The sequence below is a fragment of the Tachysurus vachellii genome, chromosome 8, assembly GCF_030014155.1.
Source record: "Tachysurus vachellii isolate PV-2020 chromosome 8, HZAU_Pvac_v1, whole genome shotgun sequence".
NCBI lineage: Eukaryota > Metazoa > Chordata > Actinopteri > Siluriformes > Bagridae > Tachysurus > Tachysurus vachellii.
The window spans coordinates 15,599,853-15,618,158 of NC_083467.1; the positions used below are offsets into that span (position 1 = coordinate 15,599,853).

General features: G+C 36.3%; 3 protein-coding genes across 3 annotated transcripts; 2 read left to right on the forward strand and 1 right to left on the reverse strand.

Moving 5' to 3' along the window:
* Positions 1–1,179: 1,179 nt before the first annotated feature.
* mettl8 (methyltransferase 8, methylcytidine) lies at positions 1,180–10,436 on the reverse strand. The gene is made up of 10 exons (XM_060876521.1): positions 10,334–10,436; positions 8,645–8,843; positions 8,178–8,269; positions 7,242–7,585; positions 7,115–7,164; positions 6,188–6,248; positions 4,233–4,372; positions 2,972–3,078; positions 1,806–1,871; positions 1,180–1,674 (listed from the first exon to the last, which is right to left on the reverse strand). Exons 2-10 carry the CDS (start codon positions 8,788–8,790, stop codon positions 1,520–1,522), a joined length of 1,161 nt encoding a protein of 386 aa, XP_060732504.1. The 5' UTR covers positions 8,791–8,843; positions 10,334–10,436; the 3' UTR covers positions 1,180–1,519.
* Positions 9,785–15,030, forward strand: dcaf17 (ddb1 and cul4 associated factor 17). The gene is made up of 14 exons (XM_060876520.1): positions 9,785–10,550; positions 10,623–10,726; positions 10,819–10,909; positions 10,995–11,131; positions 11,329–11,407; positions 12,050–12,139; positions 12,232–12,339; positions 12,486–12,591; positions 12,783–12,925; positions 13,577–13,686; positions 13,793–13,880; positions 14,137–14,220; positions 14,630–14,785; positions 14,862–15,030. Exons 1-14 carry the CDS (start codon positions 10,233–10,235, stop codon positions 14,970–14,972), a joined length of 1,725 nt encoding a protein of 574 aa, XP_060732503.1. The 5' UTR covers positions 9,785–10,232; the 3' UTR covers positions 14,973–15,030.
* Positions 15,031–15,234: 204 nt separating this feature from the next.
* LOC132850213 (plasma membrane ascorbate-dependent reductase CYBRD1) lies at positions 15,235–18,232 on the forward strand. The gene is made up of 4 exons (XM_060876522.1): positions 15,235–15,626; positions 16,413–16,621; positions 16,753–16,907; positions 17,243–18,232. Exons 1-4 carry the CDS (start codon positions 15,440–15,442, stop codon positions 17,493–17,495), a joined length of 804 nt encoding a protein of 267 aa, XP_060732505.1. The 5' UTR covers positions 15,235–15,439; the 3' UTR covers positions 17,496–18,232.
* Positions 18,233–18,306: the final 74 nt, after the last annotated feature.

An 18,306-nucleotide genomic window follows, 5' to 3' on the forward strand; every position in this document is an offset into this window, starting at 1 on the left:
AGACAGTAACTAGAGACTGAGCACACTGCTTTGCTAGGAGGTTTTCAAAAAGATGCAAAAAAAAAAAACACTGCATTTCTAATTTGAGATTACAAAATGTATGGATTTAATCCAACAACTATACAATAATGCAGAGCACCTTGGGAACAGATTGAGAACTCTGTTCTATAATTACATCAAATGATTTTAATGTTGTGATTAAGTGATCAAACGTAGCCGTTTAAAGGATATAAAAAAAATGGATTCAGTTCTAATAACGGTATTCACTGTCTTAACCTAGAGAAATTTAGTAACTATTTAATTAAAGCTAGATTTAATGCAGCAAACAGAAGCACCAAATAAATAAATAAAACCGGCTTCTTAGAATAAGCAATGAGCAATGAATAGGTTTCTTGCAAATATTTATAACATTTTGGTCTAAATAAAATATCCACAATTGTTGAATGTAAAGTGTAGAAGATACACATTGTGCTTTCAAAACATCAATGGTTTGAGCCTTCCTCCAATTCACTAATAATGTTTAAAAAATGAAAAATCCCACAGTCAGTCACCCAAGAAGGAAAAAAACATGCTTGGGTGTTGCATTCACATGATTCTTAAATCCAGTCCTGAAGACATATTGGCCTGCTGAGTTTTTAAGTTTTTCTCACTGCCACCCGACTCATGAAGAGCTTGATAATTAGCTGATTAGCTGGAATCCACTGAGTCGACAGTTGGGGAAAATGTTCAAACTCTGCAGGGCAGAGGGTCCCCTAGACTCAAGTAAAAAAAAAAAAAAAACCTTTCTTCTCATTATTGTTTGCAAAAAGAAAAAACAAACAAACAAAAAAAAATATATATATATATATATATATATATATAAAAACCTGACATATAAGACCAAGGAGTACAATGGTTTGGATAAGCAGTAGAAAATGAGTGAGAGAGTGAGTGAGTACAATGGTGATGACTTCAATGGGTTAAAGGCACAAACTAATATCTATGCAGTATCTCCTCTACTGCAGCTTGAGATTTTCTTGCAAGAGGCTTTCTGAACACCTTTGTGTATGCTTTGTATAATTCTACAAGCAAGTTTCACTATACAATATGTAGCTCTGCATCCCAACAGGAAACAAAGCATTATTCAGAAATTTAAAGGACATAAAAGACAGTTGTTATGACAAAGTTGATATTAATTAATTTGGTGGTGTTTTCATCATTGTCTTTATTCACATAAGTAAAATAACACTATTAAATTAACAATAATGTATTTAAATACAGTACTACTACTACTACTACTACTACTACTACTACTACTACAGTAATGTAAAATACAGTAGATACTGTAGCTGTAGCTGAAAACTAAGTTAAATGATCCCTCACATTGACTTTTCTCATTTCTTTCAATTTTGAGGCCAGCTCTTCACTGACAGACGAAATCTCATTCACAGACAGAACATCAAAACCATATCTGTATTTTCATCATAGCCATTTTATACGTGTATGTGCTTATTTGCTTCCACATCAGCAATCCCACTGGTTAACATCCTGGTGTTGAGAGAGGTTTTCGATACTTGCTCTGCATCCACACTCTATGCATCACCACTTTCTTTCCTCTGTTCACCTGAAGTCTCCGGTCTTCCAGGTTCTGAACCTCCTCCAATCCAGCATTTGTGAACAACTGCTGGATCTCGTCTACAAAACAGCAAAAATGTCATCCTTCTCCTCTTTACACATAATCAATCAGAATTTTTATGAGAATAATTGTCAAATAACATGAATACCATTAACCGCAGAGTAAGAGTGTGAGAGTGAGAGTGTGTTACCTTTCATAAAAAAATATACACAGGTTCCATCTTGTCGTGTGTAAAAATTGTCAGACAAACACTGCCCTGCAAAAGCAGAATATCATGATGGTAAGTGTCATCCATGCATGTGGACAAGGTAAAAACATAAAACAAAAATATCAGATTTATCCGCAATGCTGATGAATTAATGTTCTATAAAAAAAAGCAGCTGCTAGTAAGGTCATGAAGCATGTAACTCACAGGTTTATATTAATGCACAAATTCTAATACATTAACTCATAATACATTAATACGGTAACTCATTCACATTGACTTGCATGGTGGATGCTCCAATTAATCTCGGGAGGATTACAAATGGATTCCAATCTGTTTTTATTTAACAAAGAAAAACATTTGTTGATATGGTGAAGATTTCTATTTGGAAACATTTATTTAACATTTATGGAAAAAGCCTCAGGTGCCAACACTCAGTTATTTGTCTGCTATGGAAGAGTCTTCACGTTAGAAGACTTGCTTATGCTTTCTGGGTTCTGAGCATAAGATGATTATTAACAAACAGAAAGAAAACATAACAGCTCTTATAAAGTAGGTGATAACAGGAACAGGAACTTGTTTCATGGATACTCAACAATAATAAATACAACTCAATGTTAAATAATATGACTGACTGACTTCTTTAATATAATATCAGTAATTCATGTTGTAATATAAGAGGAAAAAACACTTTAAGATGTGCTGTTACAGGAAAATAATCATCTTGAGAGTGGTAACAAAGTGGAAAACATTCATTTTCATCTAACAAAAGGGTTGAAAAACAAGTGGTGGTATAACAAGTAATATTCTCTGTGTATCGTTGTATGTGTGAACAGGTTGTGGATTCCATCATTTGTTTCTCCTTCCATTTGTTCTTGTGCAGCATTATAACAGAAACAGTCACACGTGATGTTTCAAGGTTTAGTTCACCCACAGGTTCTGCTGTAGAAACTCCCAAATCTGATATTACTCCATCATACACAGACTGGTCACATTTTTCAAACGGAACATAGTGGACAAATGTACCTTAACATAAATGTTTTATGACTTTCAAACATCTGCTAAATAGGCTTTATTTTAACCTTAGTGATTACACACTGAAGAGCATAAATCTGTGCCACAAACTCTGCACCCCGACTAGCATACAATACCTTTTTTGAATCGTAACTGAGCCAGATCATATCTGCCATAATCTCTGAAGAGGATGATTCCTCCGTGCTTCAGGTAGCCTGCCAGACGATTAACCACTCTTTGGATCCTGTTGGACCAGAAACAGCAACAAACATACTCAGTCATGTGGTAGATAAATAACATCTGTTTTGTTTTTCCTGATTTGAATTATAAAAATATGTAAAATCATAAACAAATCAGTTATGCGGACCAACAACAGGACGACTATCGGATTGAAGAGGAATTTCACCAAGTTTTCTGCATAATTTGTTAAATAAGAAACAAAACTTGTATAACATACAAAGTTTAAAAACAAAGTGTAACAAAGTGATTACACAAAGAGCCAAACATGCCTTTATCAGATATGGCCGGAGTGTCATTTTATTAGATTGCATATTTCTAGTACCAGATACCTTTCATTTACATAAAGGAGGTGTAGACTACAACAACTTTAACAATTTCTAGTAGAACAACGTCGGACATCAACAATGTCTCACAGATGTGACTGTTTGAAAATCCAAGATGTCACGAACAGTATCTTTGAGGTAGAAATCACAACCCACTATTAACAAAGATATTAGTTTTTTCATCATTATATCATAGTTATTACCTTATTTGAAAGGTTACTTGAATTTAAAAATGTAAAAAAAAAAACTATGCATAACTAGTTTATGTTTAAGTGAATCCTCTCTGGCTTTTAAGACTGCTAGGTACACAGCTGTAAACAGCTATGTGATTGTTTCCTTCGTGACCTGGACATAGTGCAGAAGTGATGTACAGCAATCTACATCAGCCTTCTCCATGAAGAGAGACGTCATGTTTAGTTACACAGAGCAGGCTGCTTGAGCTTCCTGTTAAATGCCTGCCTAGTTACACGCTCTTAAAAAAAATAAATCATAAATATTTAAGGGCTGTGGTAAAATATGTAAACTGACATTATTAATGGACGGGATTTTCCAGGATATCTCTAGGGCAGTACAGTCAACTGTCTTAAGCCTTTACCTTGAGCCTGGACATGACTAGGGAACATTCATCTTTAATGAAAATAATATTAGAACCACAATTCCTTGTGACAGACTATAAAAGTTTGCAATTTACACACATCACAATTTATACATGCTTTATAAGTCCCCGGATTACAACAAAATCTCTTTTGTACTCCTGTCTCATGTTAAATCACTGCATCATTTTATTATTATTATTTTTATTTACATAAAATTGAGACACACGTGGACACCATACCTCTCTGGGTGAATGGAAGAGAGCACAAAAACTACAGCAATAACATCAAGACTTTCTTGAGGAAAGGGAAACATGGACACATCATCACAAATGTCATGCACAAATGCATGGCACACTGCAGGATCGTAGTCTGGATGTTCCTGTACCGTGAAACAAGCAAACATAAGCTACATAAATAAAAGGGTTTTAAAGAATATCAAAACTACAGCCATATTTTGATAAAGTTTATCAACGTATTCATTCAAAGAGACTTCAAAAACACTTCTGTACGTTATTCTGTATAATCTGCCAAACGCCATAAATGTAAATGTAAAGTGGTTACTGAAGTTAAACGAATTAATGAATAGTTAAGTAATAATAATAATAATAATAATCCTATTATTATCGTTGTTGTTGTTATTGTTGTTGTTATTATTATTATTATTATTATGCATGTATTACATAATGCATAAAATGTTTTCCAAAGGCAGAACAAAGCAAATGGTACAAGAAACAAAAACACCTAAGAGGAACAGCTAAAATTGATAAATAAACAGAACATGAAATATAAGAGAGAATAAGCACAAAGATGACTAAATAAATAAAATAAACAATTAAATATAGACATTGTGCAGTAAATGGTAATGAAGAATATAAAGTTAATAAGAACATAAAGTAAGCAGAACACAAACAGAATTAACTGAACAGTGTAAAGTAATAAAAAGCAAAGCTGAGATTCCATAAGTCAAAATGAACCATCCAGCAATGGCTTTCTATGAACGTACATTTTTAGATTCAAGTTAAAAGTGGAGACTGAAACAACAGACTGAATGTTGAAGGTTTAAAACAGATCATCTTCATGAGCAGGTCTAGAACTTTCCAGCATGCTGGTGTTAAACTGTAGGCTTAAAGAACTTAATGGATTTTAAAATGAGTAATGACTGTAAATAAAAAATATTCAGCTTCATATTTCCAACTATACAAAGCTTTGAAAACTACAGGCTTTCATGAACTGGTCTGATTACCCCAAAAGTAAAATTGGAGAAAACTGGTTCTATTAGAATTCCACTGAAAAACCCCAACACAGTGATTGTATTATTTACTAGTTTCATTTGTATATTAACATAAAATAAATCAAATATAAAAAGAATAAACATAACTATGACAATGGTGTGCATCTTTATACCCACATTTAAACTGGCTCCTTTTTTTACCTAACAGGGAATTTGCAGAAATCCTGGGCAAGTTTAGAATATTAATAAAAACATTAATTGTCATTTGTAGCTGTTTGCAAGAATTCAGCCACAGACACATCTGATGGGTTTTCTCAGACAACCACACATGAATAATGTGATCAATTTGACTGATATTACTTTATTTCCATTTTTAGTTGAATGCCAGCTGAATTGTATTGTTTCTGCACAACAGGGTGAGATGAAATGATTAGGAAACTTTGTACACAGCAAACTCTTTGACGTTATTGTTTTTTAAAACTGAGAAATTGCAGACTTTTGTTTTTGGCTTTAAACAAAGCCTTCTCTTAAACAAATTGAAGTATTTATTTATTGTTTAAATACGTTACAGTTGAGTGTGTTAGGGTCTCCTTTTAGGTTGCGTGCACAATCTAATGCATTCACTGTGCTAGTAGACTGCTGCCTCCATTTGATAAAAGCCTCTGCATTCTGACAGCATCAAATATCCACCAGGCCAATAGGCGCGTACACACACACACACACACACACACACACTCACACACACACCTGGCAGCCATTTTGACTGATCCGCTGTCGGCAAAGTGGTTGGAAATAAGACAAAATGAAGGCTAGGGAGACCCACTGTTTTCCCCTGAGTGTATGACAGTTTACTCGTGATTTTCATTTCACTGATACGGTCTGCTGCTCACATCTGATCATCACATTATGTAATTTAATGCTGTAATTCCACAGAAAAATGAAGAGAATATCAAAGTTATTCACCTTGACAAGTTGGATTGCTCTGTTAGAAAAGTCAAAGCAGTACAGGAATGCATCACTGCCCCTGGACAAAAGGAAAAATATCTGAAATATTATATCGGAATATATGAAGTCAGTGGATGAACTAGTAACTTGTTACATTCAAATAATTTAATCAGATTTCTGATTAGGAACAAATCTTTAAAATTATCTGTCTTTTGCATTCAGAACATATCAAGGTGTATTTGAGCTGAGACTCCAGAGGAACTATAATAAGAATAAGAAGAAGAATAAGAAGAAGAATAGTACAGCACACAAGGATGACTGAATAATACACTTTAAAAATAAATCTGTGCAAAGTGACAAGCCAAGACCTATTAGTATTGAATGGTTGTCTCTAGGGCAGATTTGAAATATTGGCCATCTCAGCAGGTGAACATCAAAAGTACTGTAAGCTCAATGTTGATCTCCAATACAGTGACACTTTACTCGTAGAATTTCTGTTTTATTTACTAAACTAAAGCAAATTTCATGTATATTAGTCTGAACTTATATTGTAATTACACTGTTTAACTTCGTTTCCTGTTCAGATATATACACAAGAACAAGTATTAAATAAGAAGAAACAAGAAGAGGCCAGTTGCTCAGTACCTCAAGCTGCCCTATGATGTATAAAAATGTTGACAAAGATGCATGTCACATTCCAGACTAAAATTAGAATTCAGTTTCCTTTTTAAATGAATGCACAATGATTTGCCATTCAGTGCATGGCATTAGTGTTCGATCTGAGACATTTGCTAGTTTAAAAATATGGCATAATATGCACAAGCATCTAACAAGTACTTTATTTAGTCATATCATGCATGCATGACTTTGATGAAAAATGAACACATTTTTCTTTAAGCTAACAATATCTTAGACAAGGATGAATGAATTGGCTGCTTTTCTAACCTGATGCTGTTGATGATAGGGAAAACACTGTTGCCTGCACCACAACCCACCTGTAGAAAACACACAACATGTAACACAGCACTGATTATAGCTAACTACTAGAAGGCCTGTATGAAAAGTGACTAACCTCCAGTATCCTGAAAGAAGCATGTTGCCCAGGAAAACCCACAGCTTTGTGAGGCTTCAGTGCAGAAACATAATCAGTGTGCTGATGCTTCTCTCTCAGTAGATCATGGTTGAGAATGTGAGAGTCTTCCTGCTGGTTGTCCATCCTGCTGTGCAGGGTTTCTCCTAACTCAGTACACGTTGGCACCAAAGTCTCCCGACTTTCTGGGATACGATTTGTGTCACAGCCCTGGGGCAAGAGCTCAGGAAACTCAGAGAAAAGCCACTGCCGGTTTTTGAAGAATTTGTTTTGATGCATTTCGTAAAATCTGTCCCAATATTTGTTTGCGTCTCTGTCATACCTGACTGAAAAGCAAATGGCTTAAACTGTACAACTTGCTTATCCACCACACTACAATCAATGCCATCCATAGGTTTGTGAACACCGGACCATCACACCTCTTTGCCAAACTGCTGCCCTAAGCACACATTGTATAGAAAGTTTTTGTATGCTGTAGAATTATGATTTCCCTTCACAGGAATTAAGAGGCTCAAAGCTGTTCCATGCATGACACTGCCCCAGTGCAAAAAGTGAGGTCCATTAACACCGATGTGGAAGAATTCGTGTCCTGCATAGAGCCCTGACCTCAACCCCACTGAATACCACTGGTACCACTGAACTGGAATGCCAACTGCCAGACCTCCTCACCTGATCTCAGTCTCTGACCTAATGTCCTTGTTGTTGAATGCGTAAAAATCCACACAGCCACACTCAAATATCTAGTGGAAAGGCGTCCCAGAAGAGTGGAGGCAATTATAACTTAGAAAGGCGACTAAATATGGAATGGGATGTTCAGCAATCACATATGGGTGTGATGGTCAGTTTTCCACAAACATTTTGGTGCACGTTTATATATGCATTCAATGGTTATATAATGAATTAGAATATTTGACTTACCCTGCTCTTCTACTGGAATCTGGTCTCTGGAATTCTCTTCTGCTTTTTGTCTGGCTTTTTCCATCTCCTCCGGTGACCACTGAACGTGATCCCTGCAGCACAGCAGTAAAAAATATGCCCAGGTTCGATAAATCAGCACTTTAGTTTACACACTCTTCCAATATACATCCATGTCTAAAGCACCACCCATTTCACACTGTTTACATGCTCACATGTTTGCACACAGTTTTTGCTCTTTGCACATGGTCCTGGAGTAACCTCCTGTTTGACTATGTACTGCGTCAGATATATGGTTAAAATGACAGTAAAAGCTACTTGACTTGACCTAGTCATAAAGTTAAGGTAAGATTAAATTTGGTTGATTCTGCACTTTAACAAACATTCATTGTCCTCCAGTTCTGCTACAGTAAACATTATTATGATCATTGACCAACTTCATTTGATGCAATGTTACTACACAGAATTACCACATGTTATGATGGAAGATGTGCTCAGGGTTGGTGAGGATTCTGCCTCCAAGTGGTGCAGGAGGTCGTCCACTGAGACATCTGCAGTGAACATGTCCAAAACCACGGGTCAATGCTGACACCGTCATCTTCAGCAATCCTCTCATTTTCACTTCATGTGATGAGGAGAACTATGAAGCATCAGTGAGTAGCCACACACCTTAAAAAACAAAAAAAAGTGTATCATTTTAATTCCATATTTTATTAATAAATAAATAAATAAATAAATTATATATATCATTCAGAATACTATTTATTTATTAATAAATAAATAAATTGTATATATCATTCACAATACACTGAACACAAGGAAATACTGTCTGCATTAATCATAATTTCCAAAATGAAGCTATGATCACTATGTAGTTATATATGCTACATTTGTACATTTAAAAGAATGATCACCAATCATAGGCTTAGGACACAAATCATTTGTGTGCATTTATTTTCTGTGTCTGCTTTGGTTTCCTCCAGTCTATGCACTGGTTACTTTAAATTGTACTTCAGTGTGATACGCAGCACATATACACGATGCCCTATGATGGACTGCCATCCTCTTCAGTGTGTATCAACCTTTCACCCAGATTCATGACCAACATAAAGCAGTTACTCTTGATGGATGGATGGATGGATGGATGAATGAATGAATGAATGAAGCAATTCATTCATTCATCCATCCATTCATACGTTCATTTATTTATTTGTTGTAACATCAACTCAAAGAGCAAAATATTATTGGTTATTGCAATCATAAACACGTCCCATATTTTCCATCGTGTTTGTTTTATTCTAGATATTTTTTATATCATTTCACAAGGCATGACACCATCTGAAAGGTTTAATAATAATAATAATAATAATAATAATAATATGTAATGATGTCCTATGCACTAATCCCTACAAACATTACAGTGCATTATGGGTATTCTGTACATCTTTTGAACATAACTGTATTGCATTAGGATTCCATGCGCTCTGGGGAACGATTAAAACATGACAAAACTCCCAAAATAATGCACTATATAATAAATAGGGCGCTCTGATATGTTTAACTGAACTGAAATGACCCTTTACTTGGGCGCCATTTTTTTTTCCATCCGGGTCCTTCAGCTGTTCCCAGGGAGAGGAAGAACTAGTGGTGGAAAACGGTGACTTTTTTTTTAAGACTCATCCCGGAATGGATTAAGACTCATCCCGGAGTGGATTAAGACTCATCCCGGAGTGGATTAAGACTCTTCCCAGGCGCATAACTGGATTTAGTTGCTTTCTCTTTTAACTCGAATAACACGACATCCATAGCAACGGGGTCGCGTGCACACTTTAGCTAAAAACTTTAGCCGGCTAGTTTGCTAAAGACAACTAAACTACACGACTACAACGTTTACCTGTATCTGTTAGCACTCACACCTAAATAAATAGTTTAACAATAAAAATAGTTAAACAAAAGCCGAACCAGCGCCGTTAGGTTGTGTTTATTATATATTAAAACCTATCGACATTTAGGTTAGCTAGCCTGTTAGTGCTAGCAGAGAGATGACAGTCATGCTGTATGACAGTATCTAAGCTGGGAATAACTTACTTTAGTCCTCAAGTGCATAGAGAGAGAGAGCGAGCAGAGTTACTTAGACAGAGATTGTTTAGACATCATACCTGTGTGCGCTGGTCCACAGTGTATATAGTGTCAATGGTCTCCACATCCTCATCCATGTGTTTGGAGAGAGCTCCTGTTGTGCGCCCTCTAGCGGGGAAGTCGAGAGTAAACAACGCGTGCATGCTTTTAGGCTTCAGGTCAGCAGGTGTCACCTCACATGACTTTGGTACTTTACTAGGAGGAAATCTCAGGATCCTTAAGAATATTATCCTCCAGGTATTTATATAAATATTCCCATTAGGTATTGCTGCTAGTGGTGTTGGTTATTAATTCAGATTGCTCCTTAAGGATGGTGCTGAATTTACAAAGGTGTGGACCAAATCCTCTAAATCTGTCGTCTCCTATGAAAGTGGAAGGCTATATTTTGAAAATTACAGGTGCTCGTACACCAGGTAGAGAACATGAACTATTCCTGTTTTTCTTTTCACTGATTCTAACAATAAAGTTAGTTATATTTATGAATAAATTGCATAACGAATTGCAGCCTAACACCTCAGCCGCAACTCTTATACGAGATGCCAAAGAGATCCAAAGCTGAGAAGATTGAGGATTCTTTATTATGCCAATGTTCGCTTGTAAGTCCTACGCACTACAACATAAGAAAAATAAAAAGATTGATAAAGTTAAAGGACAATGTGAGGTTATGAATGTTTATTACAGGATAAAACACTCCCATGGGCTTTGGAACAGAAACCCAGCCTTCTATCCCTAACAGCTAATAACTGGTTATATCATCTCTCAGCTGACACAGGACAAATACTGCACAGAGTCTACCTCTCACCTCATTTCAAATTCAGGTAATCCTATCTTTTTAGGCACATCTGAGTGCAAAGTTTTGCATTTCAATGTTTTTTTTTATTATAATAAATATCTGCTTTTTAGTTTATCTAAAAATGTAAATAATTATAAGATAGTAAAGAGATGTGGGTGAACCCTGAAACAGTCTGAGTAGGACTAATGTGCGATGTGTGTACTACCCCATGTTCCTTGACAGATCACTGGGATGGGATGTTTCTCTGGAAACATTTTATGTCAAATCCACTCAGCATAAACAGACACCACTAGCACGACAGGTGAGACAGTTTTTCTTTTAATTCATTTGTTTTTATTCTGCTCATGATTGTATTTAATGTAGAAGTGCCCTCTTTCACACTCTCTCTCTCTCTCTCTCTCTCTCTCTCTCTCTCTCTCTCTCTCTCTCTCTCTCACTCACTCTTTCGTTCTCTATTTTGCTCTCTCTTTTGCTCTCTCTCTCATACTATCTTCTTTCTTTCTCTCTCACTCTCTCTCTCTCTTTTTCTCTCTTTTGTGCTCTATTTTGCTCTCTCCCTTTCACTCTCTCCCTCTCTCTCCCCCCTCTCTCTCGCTCTTTCGTGCTCTTTTTTGCTCTCTCTCTCTCTCTCTCTCTCTCTCTCTCTCTCTCTCTCTCTCTCTCACTCTTTCGTGCTCTATTTTGCTCTCTCTCTTTTGCTCTCTCTCTCATACTATCTTCTCTCTCTCTCTCTCTCTCTCTTTCTCTCTCTCTCTCTCTCTCTCTCTCTCTCTCTTTCTCTCTCTCTCTCTCTCACTCTTTCGTGCTCTATTTTGCTCTCTCTCTTTTGCTCTCTCTCTCATACTATCTTCTTTCTCTCTCTCTCTCTCTCTCTCTCTCTCTCTCTCTCTCTCTCTCTCTCTCTCTCTCTCTCTCTCTCTCTCTCTCGCTCTCTCTCTCTCAGGCTGGCGTTGAGAACAACATCCTCATGCATTTAGCCATATTCAAAGTCTTTCCTCTTGACATTATTGGGCTGCTGGAGATCAACAAAAATGTGAATTATATTTTATTTTTAACCATTATTTTAATCAGTGAGTAAAGGCCTGTCTTGAATTTTAGTGATACATTATTTTGCTTTATATTTAGGTCTTTGGTAAATCTGTGGTTGATGTTCTCTTGTCTCAAGGAGTGTTGGCTGTTTCACACAGTTCAAAATGTGTAAAGCTTTACAGCTTTGAATATATAGTGAAAAAGGTAAAGTGCTTTATATTAAGATATCACATATAAATATGAACTAAAATGTAGTTTTTTCTGTAGTCCTCTTATTGCTTACAGTTAAATATATGTTTCTGCACTTTGTTATACATGGTTGACATTCTTATTGTAATTTCTTGTTCTAGTTTAAGACTAAAGAGCTGGTACTGGGACAGGAGTGTGATTTATATGGTGCTAGAGGAATAGTGGGAGACACTCCCTATGGCATTCCAGTCAACATTCACATCAAGGGTTGGTGATGACTGTCTATTCCCAGTTAAGGCATCTGTGTTAAAGGAATGTCTGAGAACACAGTATTCTTGGAGATATTTTGAATATATTTGACATACCAAAGATATTTGCACATCTTTATGGGGCAAGCTGGTGTTAGTGGAACTCCATAAGCAGTGGCCCATTTAGTTGAAATAGATTTGTTATTTCAGAGTGTCCTCCTGCATTGTTCGAGATGTCGTACTTGGATAATGGGATACAGATCGGTGGCCACCCATGGCACTACATCTACACACCTAACAATAAGAGACACAAGGGGACACACCACATATGTTCCATCACTGATGGTGCCCTGGTAATTTACATGCAATGTAAATTAGTAACAAATCATTTTCCAGAATTATTTAATCCAAATTATATAATATAAAAACACTGTGTAAACTTTGTGTTACTGTATTTTTGTTAAGTGCAGTCCACAAGCGCGCGTAAGAAAATGCTATTGCATAGCAGCATATTGTAGCACAAATACCTGTGGCTTCTTAATAGAGTTTTGTAATATCCATCATATTCATCAGATTTAGAGCCTATATTTAAGTGTCAGAGTTAGAGGCTAGCACTTCACTTAAAATATTAATTGTTATAGTGCTAATCATTTGAAAAATTACAATACTCAAAAATGTATATAAAAGAATAAATAATACTATAGCATCCTCATATCATAATGGGTGAAATAATTCTGGAGGTGGATATACATTTACTGTACACTCAGATACATTATTAATCTTTTATTTCTACTAATGAGTTGCTTTAACACACATATGTGTTTAAAGACAGTATTTTAATGAATGTACAACATCATTAATGCATAAAGTTCCGAGGCCTTGTAGGATGCCTCTAGCAGAGCAGGTGTGTTTTTAAAAAGCTCATACTGGATATATAGATTTCTAACCAAGCTCATACTAAGCTTCTAAGTCTATGCTCTCTTGGCTTGTGCTTCCCTACAAAGGCAAAGAATGGTGTACAGGATATGAAGTGTGATTCACTAGAGGAAGACTGGATCTTCTTCCACCCTGATGACTCAGGCAGGATTATCCATGCTGGGCCCAGTACCATAAAGTGATGCTTTAAATACATTTTTGAGGTCCTTTGTAATCAATCAAGTAAACATGAAGATTAATACATTTTATTGTTAATATGGTGTATTTATATTATTTCTTTATAGTGTTCTGAAAATTAAGGCAGAAAAAGAATTCATTTCAAATTATGAGGTGGTCTGTGACTTCTCTATCGTAGCATCCAGAGAAGACCGCGTAAGTCTGTTTTTAAAAATGTTGCTTGTGTTTTTTTTTTTGTTACATGCCATTTGTAAATTTGCTAAATCACAGTTTCTTACTGAGTAATACACTGTTTATTTGTTGCATAAATGACACCATTTTCTTACATCGCATATAATCCATAAACAGGATTTTACATTCCACTTACATTCCATATATTACTTTCCATCCTGTTGTAAGTTTGACCAGCAATGAAACATTAATGAATAAATGTTTTCATTTCTGCCTACAGGCCACCTCGCAAGTGACAGTGACCTCCTCTGGCCGAACTGTGAGAAAAAGAATTCAGCAGCTAGAAGATGATCCTGATCAGGAGGTACATCAGTCTGTAGTAACTCACTCCTATGCTAAATAATGTAATTTTAAAACCTGTAACCGAACAGACTACAGGAAAAAAGTGTGATTTATTCCTCTGAATTCCACAGAAATTGTGTGCTGTTCTATCAGTGAGAATTGATTGGGTTTAGGGTTTATCCCAAGCAAGATGATTTGCTCAGGCTTCATCAGAAATGAGCAGTTGTTAAGATTTTATTAAATAGTCTATACAGGAGTTAACTTGTGTGGAAGAATTGTGTTGGTTTCAGTGAATATTGAGATCATTACAACAAAAAGATTTGGTTTATTATTATCTTTGGTATATTATTATACATACATTATTATCTCATAACCCTCCAAATAACAATTTTATTATTATTATTTTTGGATTTCTGATTTGGTGTTCATAGACATTTAAGATGGTTAAATATGAAGATGAGCTGGACCTGTTAGCCATTGTAGATGTCAGTCATACAGAAGATGATGGACAAGCTCATGTTTGCCTGCACCACAACAAAAGTGGAATGTTGCTGAAAAAAATTGCACTTCAGGAACCATGGGATGTGGTAGGTGTTCCGCAATACCCTTACTTTAGCCTCCCTCGAAACAGTATTTACAACTAAGTACCTTTCTTTCTTACAGACCTACAGTCACGAAGTTTACTTCGACAGGGACACGATCATCCACATTGAACAAGAGAGGAATAACAGCTACTGTTGCCATGTTTATAAGATGACACGAAGGACAAACTGATGACCCTGTGAACACACGAATACGGAAAACCAACAGCTATGAACACGTTCCCTACGATATCCTATTCTCGTTTTGTTTTTGTTGTTGTTACTATTTTTTTTTTTGTTGTTGTCGTTGTTGTTACTATTTCACAGATTAAAGGCGAGTTTGTGGTGATGTCACTTTAAGAACTTGAGTTGAGTGGTTGTGACGTCACAGTGTTTGCTTTGAAATGTAACGCTTTTTTTTGCGCGTCTGTGTTTTTTTTTTTTTCTTTTCTTTTCTTACACGTTTTAGTGATAATAAAAGTGCTTTAGAATACAAATGCTGGTGTATTCGGGATGCAGTCACGAGTTAAGTGTCATCACGGCGTTGTCTGTTGCGTAATAGCGGTGTATGTGGCAAGTTACAAAACCCCAAGGACTCCGAGAGCACTTCACATTCCAGACTGCTGCAACTACAAGACTTTTCTTTTATAAACCCCAGACATGGAGAACCACAGGCCATTCCTTGTGCTGCTGTTCTTCGCCTTTGCAGTCGGTTTTATCTCGGTTGTGTTCGTATTGAGGTGGGTTTTACATTTCAGAGAGGGTTTATCCTGGGATGGAGGAGCCAAAGAATTCAACTGGCATCCTCTTTTGGCTGTGACTGGGTTTATTTTCCTTCAAGGAATCGGTAAGGAATTTATTTATGTTGGTTTTCGTGTTATGCTAGGGAACATCTCATTTCAGAAAAACAGAAATAACCTATTTTTCTAACACAGTTAATTATCTACAGCTTTAATAGGCTACACGATCCAGATCACGTGATTTGTCGAGTCGCTCGTGCGCAGGAAAATAGAATTAAATGCTTATGATAATTTCCTCAAAGTTTGTTTTGCTCTGACGTCGAGTGTAGGGACTAGAAAACCTGTGGAATTAGAGATACTGTACATAAGGCCACAGCTCATGTTTGTTTTCTGCACAAACACTCACAGCTGTAGTCTAGTGGATTAACATTAGCTGGACCTGAACTCCGAATTAACATTAGTCTTTATCCATTCTTTCATCTTTAATGAGCGCTTTGCTAGTCTGGAAATGGTTATACTGGGTATAAAGATGTAATACACCTAGATTACATCCTCATACAGTATGCAGGACACCGTGCAGTCACATCAGCATGTTTCTGAAAGGTCCAGAGGAAACCAGAAACCCAAAGGAAATCATCATGGACTCTACACAAGCTCTGGATTGAAACAGGGACTCTAGTGCAGAGAGGAGTTTGTTGGCTCACAGCTCCACTGTGCCAAATCCTGATGAACATTTATCAGACAAACAGACTGGTCAAATAAATAGATTTTCTCAGCTTCATGAGCAAACGTGCTGTAGCAATATTTTTTATAAAGAATTATATTGTGTTTTAGGAAAGTTAAGTGTTATTAATCTTGTATAGAATTAAGAGATTGTTTTCCCCCCTCTTTAGCAATCGTTGTGTACAGACTTCCATGGACTTGGAAATGCAGTAAGCTGATGATGAAGCTCATTCATGCTGGCCTCAGTGTACTGGCCTTCATCTTGGCTGTCATTTCTCTGGTAGCTGTGTTTGATTTCCACAATGTGCAGAATATCCCAAATATGTACAGCTTGCACAGCTGGGTGGGATTAATCGCAGTCATACTCTTCTCACTACAGGTAACCACCTTATGTTTTTTTTTTGTTGTTGTTGTTTTGGATAATTACGTTCTACAGACAAACACACACATACATATGTACAGTTGCAAAAATAGTTTTTATTTATTGATCCATTCTGTGTAATTGAACAGATTGTGCTAGGCCTTTGCATCTTCCTCCTGCCTGTAAGTCCAGGGTTCTTGCGAGCTGCATTTCTGCCTGTACATGTATTTAGTGGTCTCTTTATCTTCACCACTGTGATTGCTACTGCACTCATGGGCATCACTGAAAAGCTCATATTTGGCCTGTAAGTATGCTTACATAATCATACTCTAGTGAACAAATCTCTGCATTGTGTATGGAAATTATAGGATATTTATCTGCTTATCATCGGTAAATATAGAACCTGTTACTTCACCTACAGGTCACCTCAAATGTGTAATTACTGATATCCTAGCTTTGTGTCCTGCTTGTTTGCACACCACCACAGTGGTCACATAACAGCAGCAGTCCAATATGAAATGTCTCAGTGGCGTCTCCCATTTTAAATCTAGTACTTTGTATTTAGCACTTAACAGCAATGGAGAAAACGGTTTTCATTACCAAATATTGAATAACTGAATGTTTTGCAATCATACACAGGAAAGATCCGAAATACAAAGATTCTCCTCCAGAGGCCACATTTGTTAATGTGCTTGGATTGCTGTTAACCTTGTTTGGGGCACTCATACTGTGGATTGCCACTCGCTCCTCTTGGAAGAGACCGAGTGAGACGCTTCTGCACAACAATGAACCAGCATCAGACAGCATTAAAACAGACACAGCCATGTCTGAGAGACATGACCCAGAGCCTAACAGTGAGGCCCGCAGAAGAAATGGTAAAACAGAGGAGTGAGGAGAAGGAGAAAAACAAGAGTAAGGAGAGCAAACTGTCTATCTGCTACACTTCTTATTCCAGAGCAGGCAAACATATCTTTAGAGAATGTTGAAACATTTTCTTTGTGGCCAAAAGGGATTTTGTACACTGTTACCTATATAAAGAAGTGTTTTACAAGAGGTGTTACAGTAGTGTGCAAAAGAGGCACATGCAACAAAATGCTATAAAACAAAGTTTCAGTAAAAATAATATTTTTACATTAACAAACTAGTATAAAGAGCCGTAAGCAATAATAAATGAAACAAAGTCCATATTTGATGTAATCACTCTTTGCTTTTTATAAAATGGTCTCAGGTACAGCAGTTTTATAAGGAAGGAACCTGGTGGGTTTTTAATGAGTATCTTGTAGAACCAGCCACACTTCTGGTGACGTGGACTGTCACACTTGCTTCTTTCTGTAGTTACATGCAAAAATATTTTTTTTTAGAAAGCTAAAATATTTGTTTTAGTGTTGGATTTTTTGGAAATCTAAAATGCTTTTGTACTGACCTGACAATGTAGTCATAAAGTCAAAAAACAGAAGTCTAAAACAAAGTTTGTACTAAAATAAAGGCCTAAAAGTTTCAAAAACTGTGGGTGTCATAAAACTATTTTTATATTTGAGATTATAGTACAAAGCAAACAGATTCACTGTTATTGTACATTTGAAATAAACTCCTTTTCACATTTCACATATTAAAATGAACTACATCCTTTCAGCGTCTTCTCCTATTGCCTTGTTAGACTAGTCTCTGTTCACCTAGTCGTCACAAATTAATGTTAATTATCA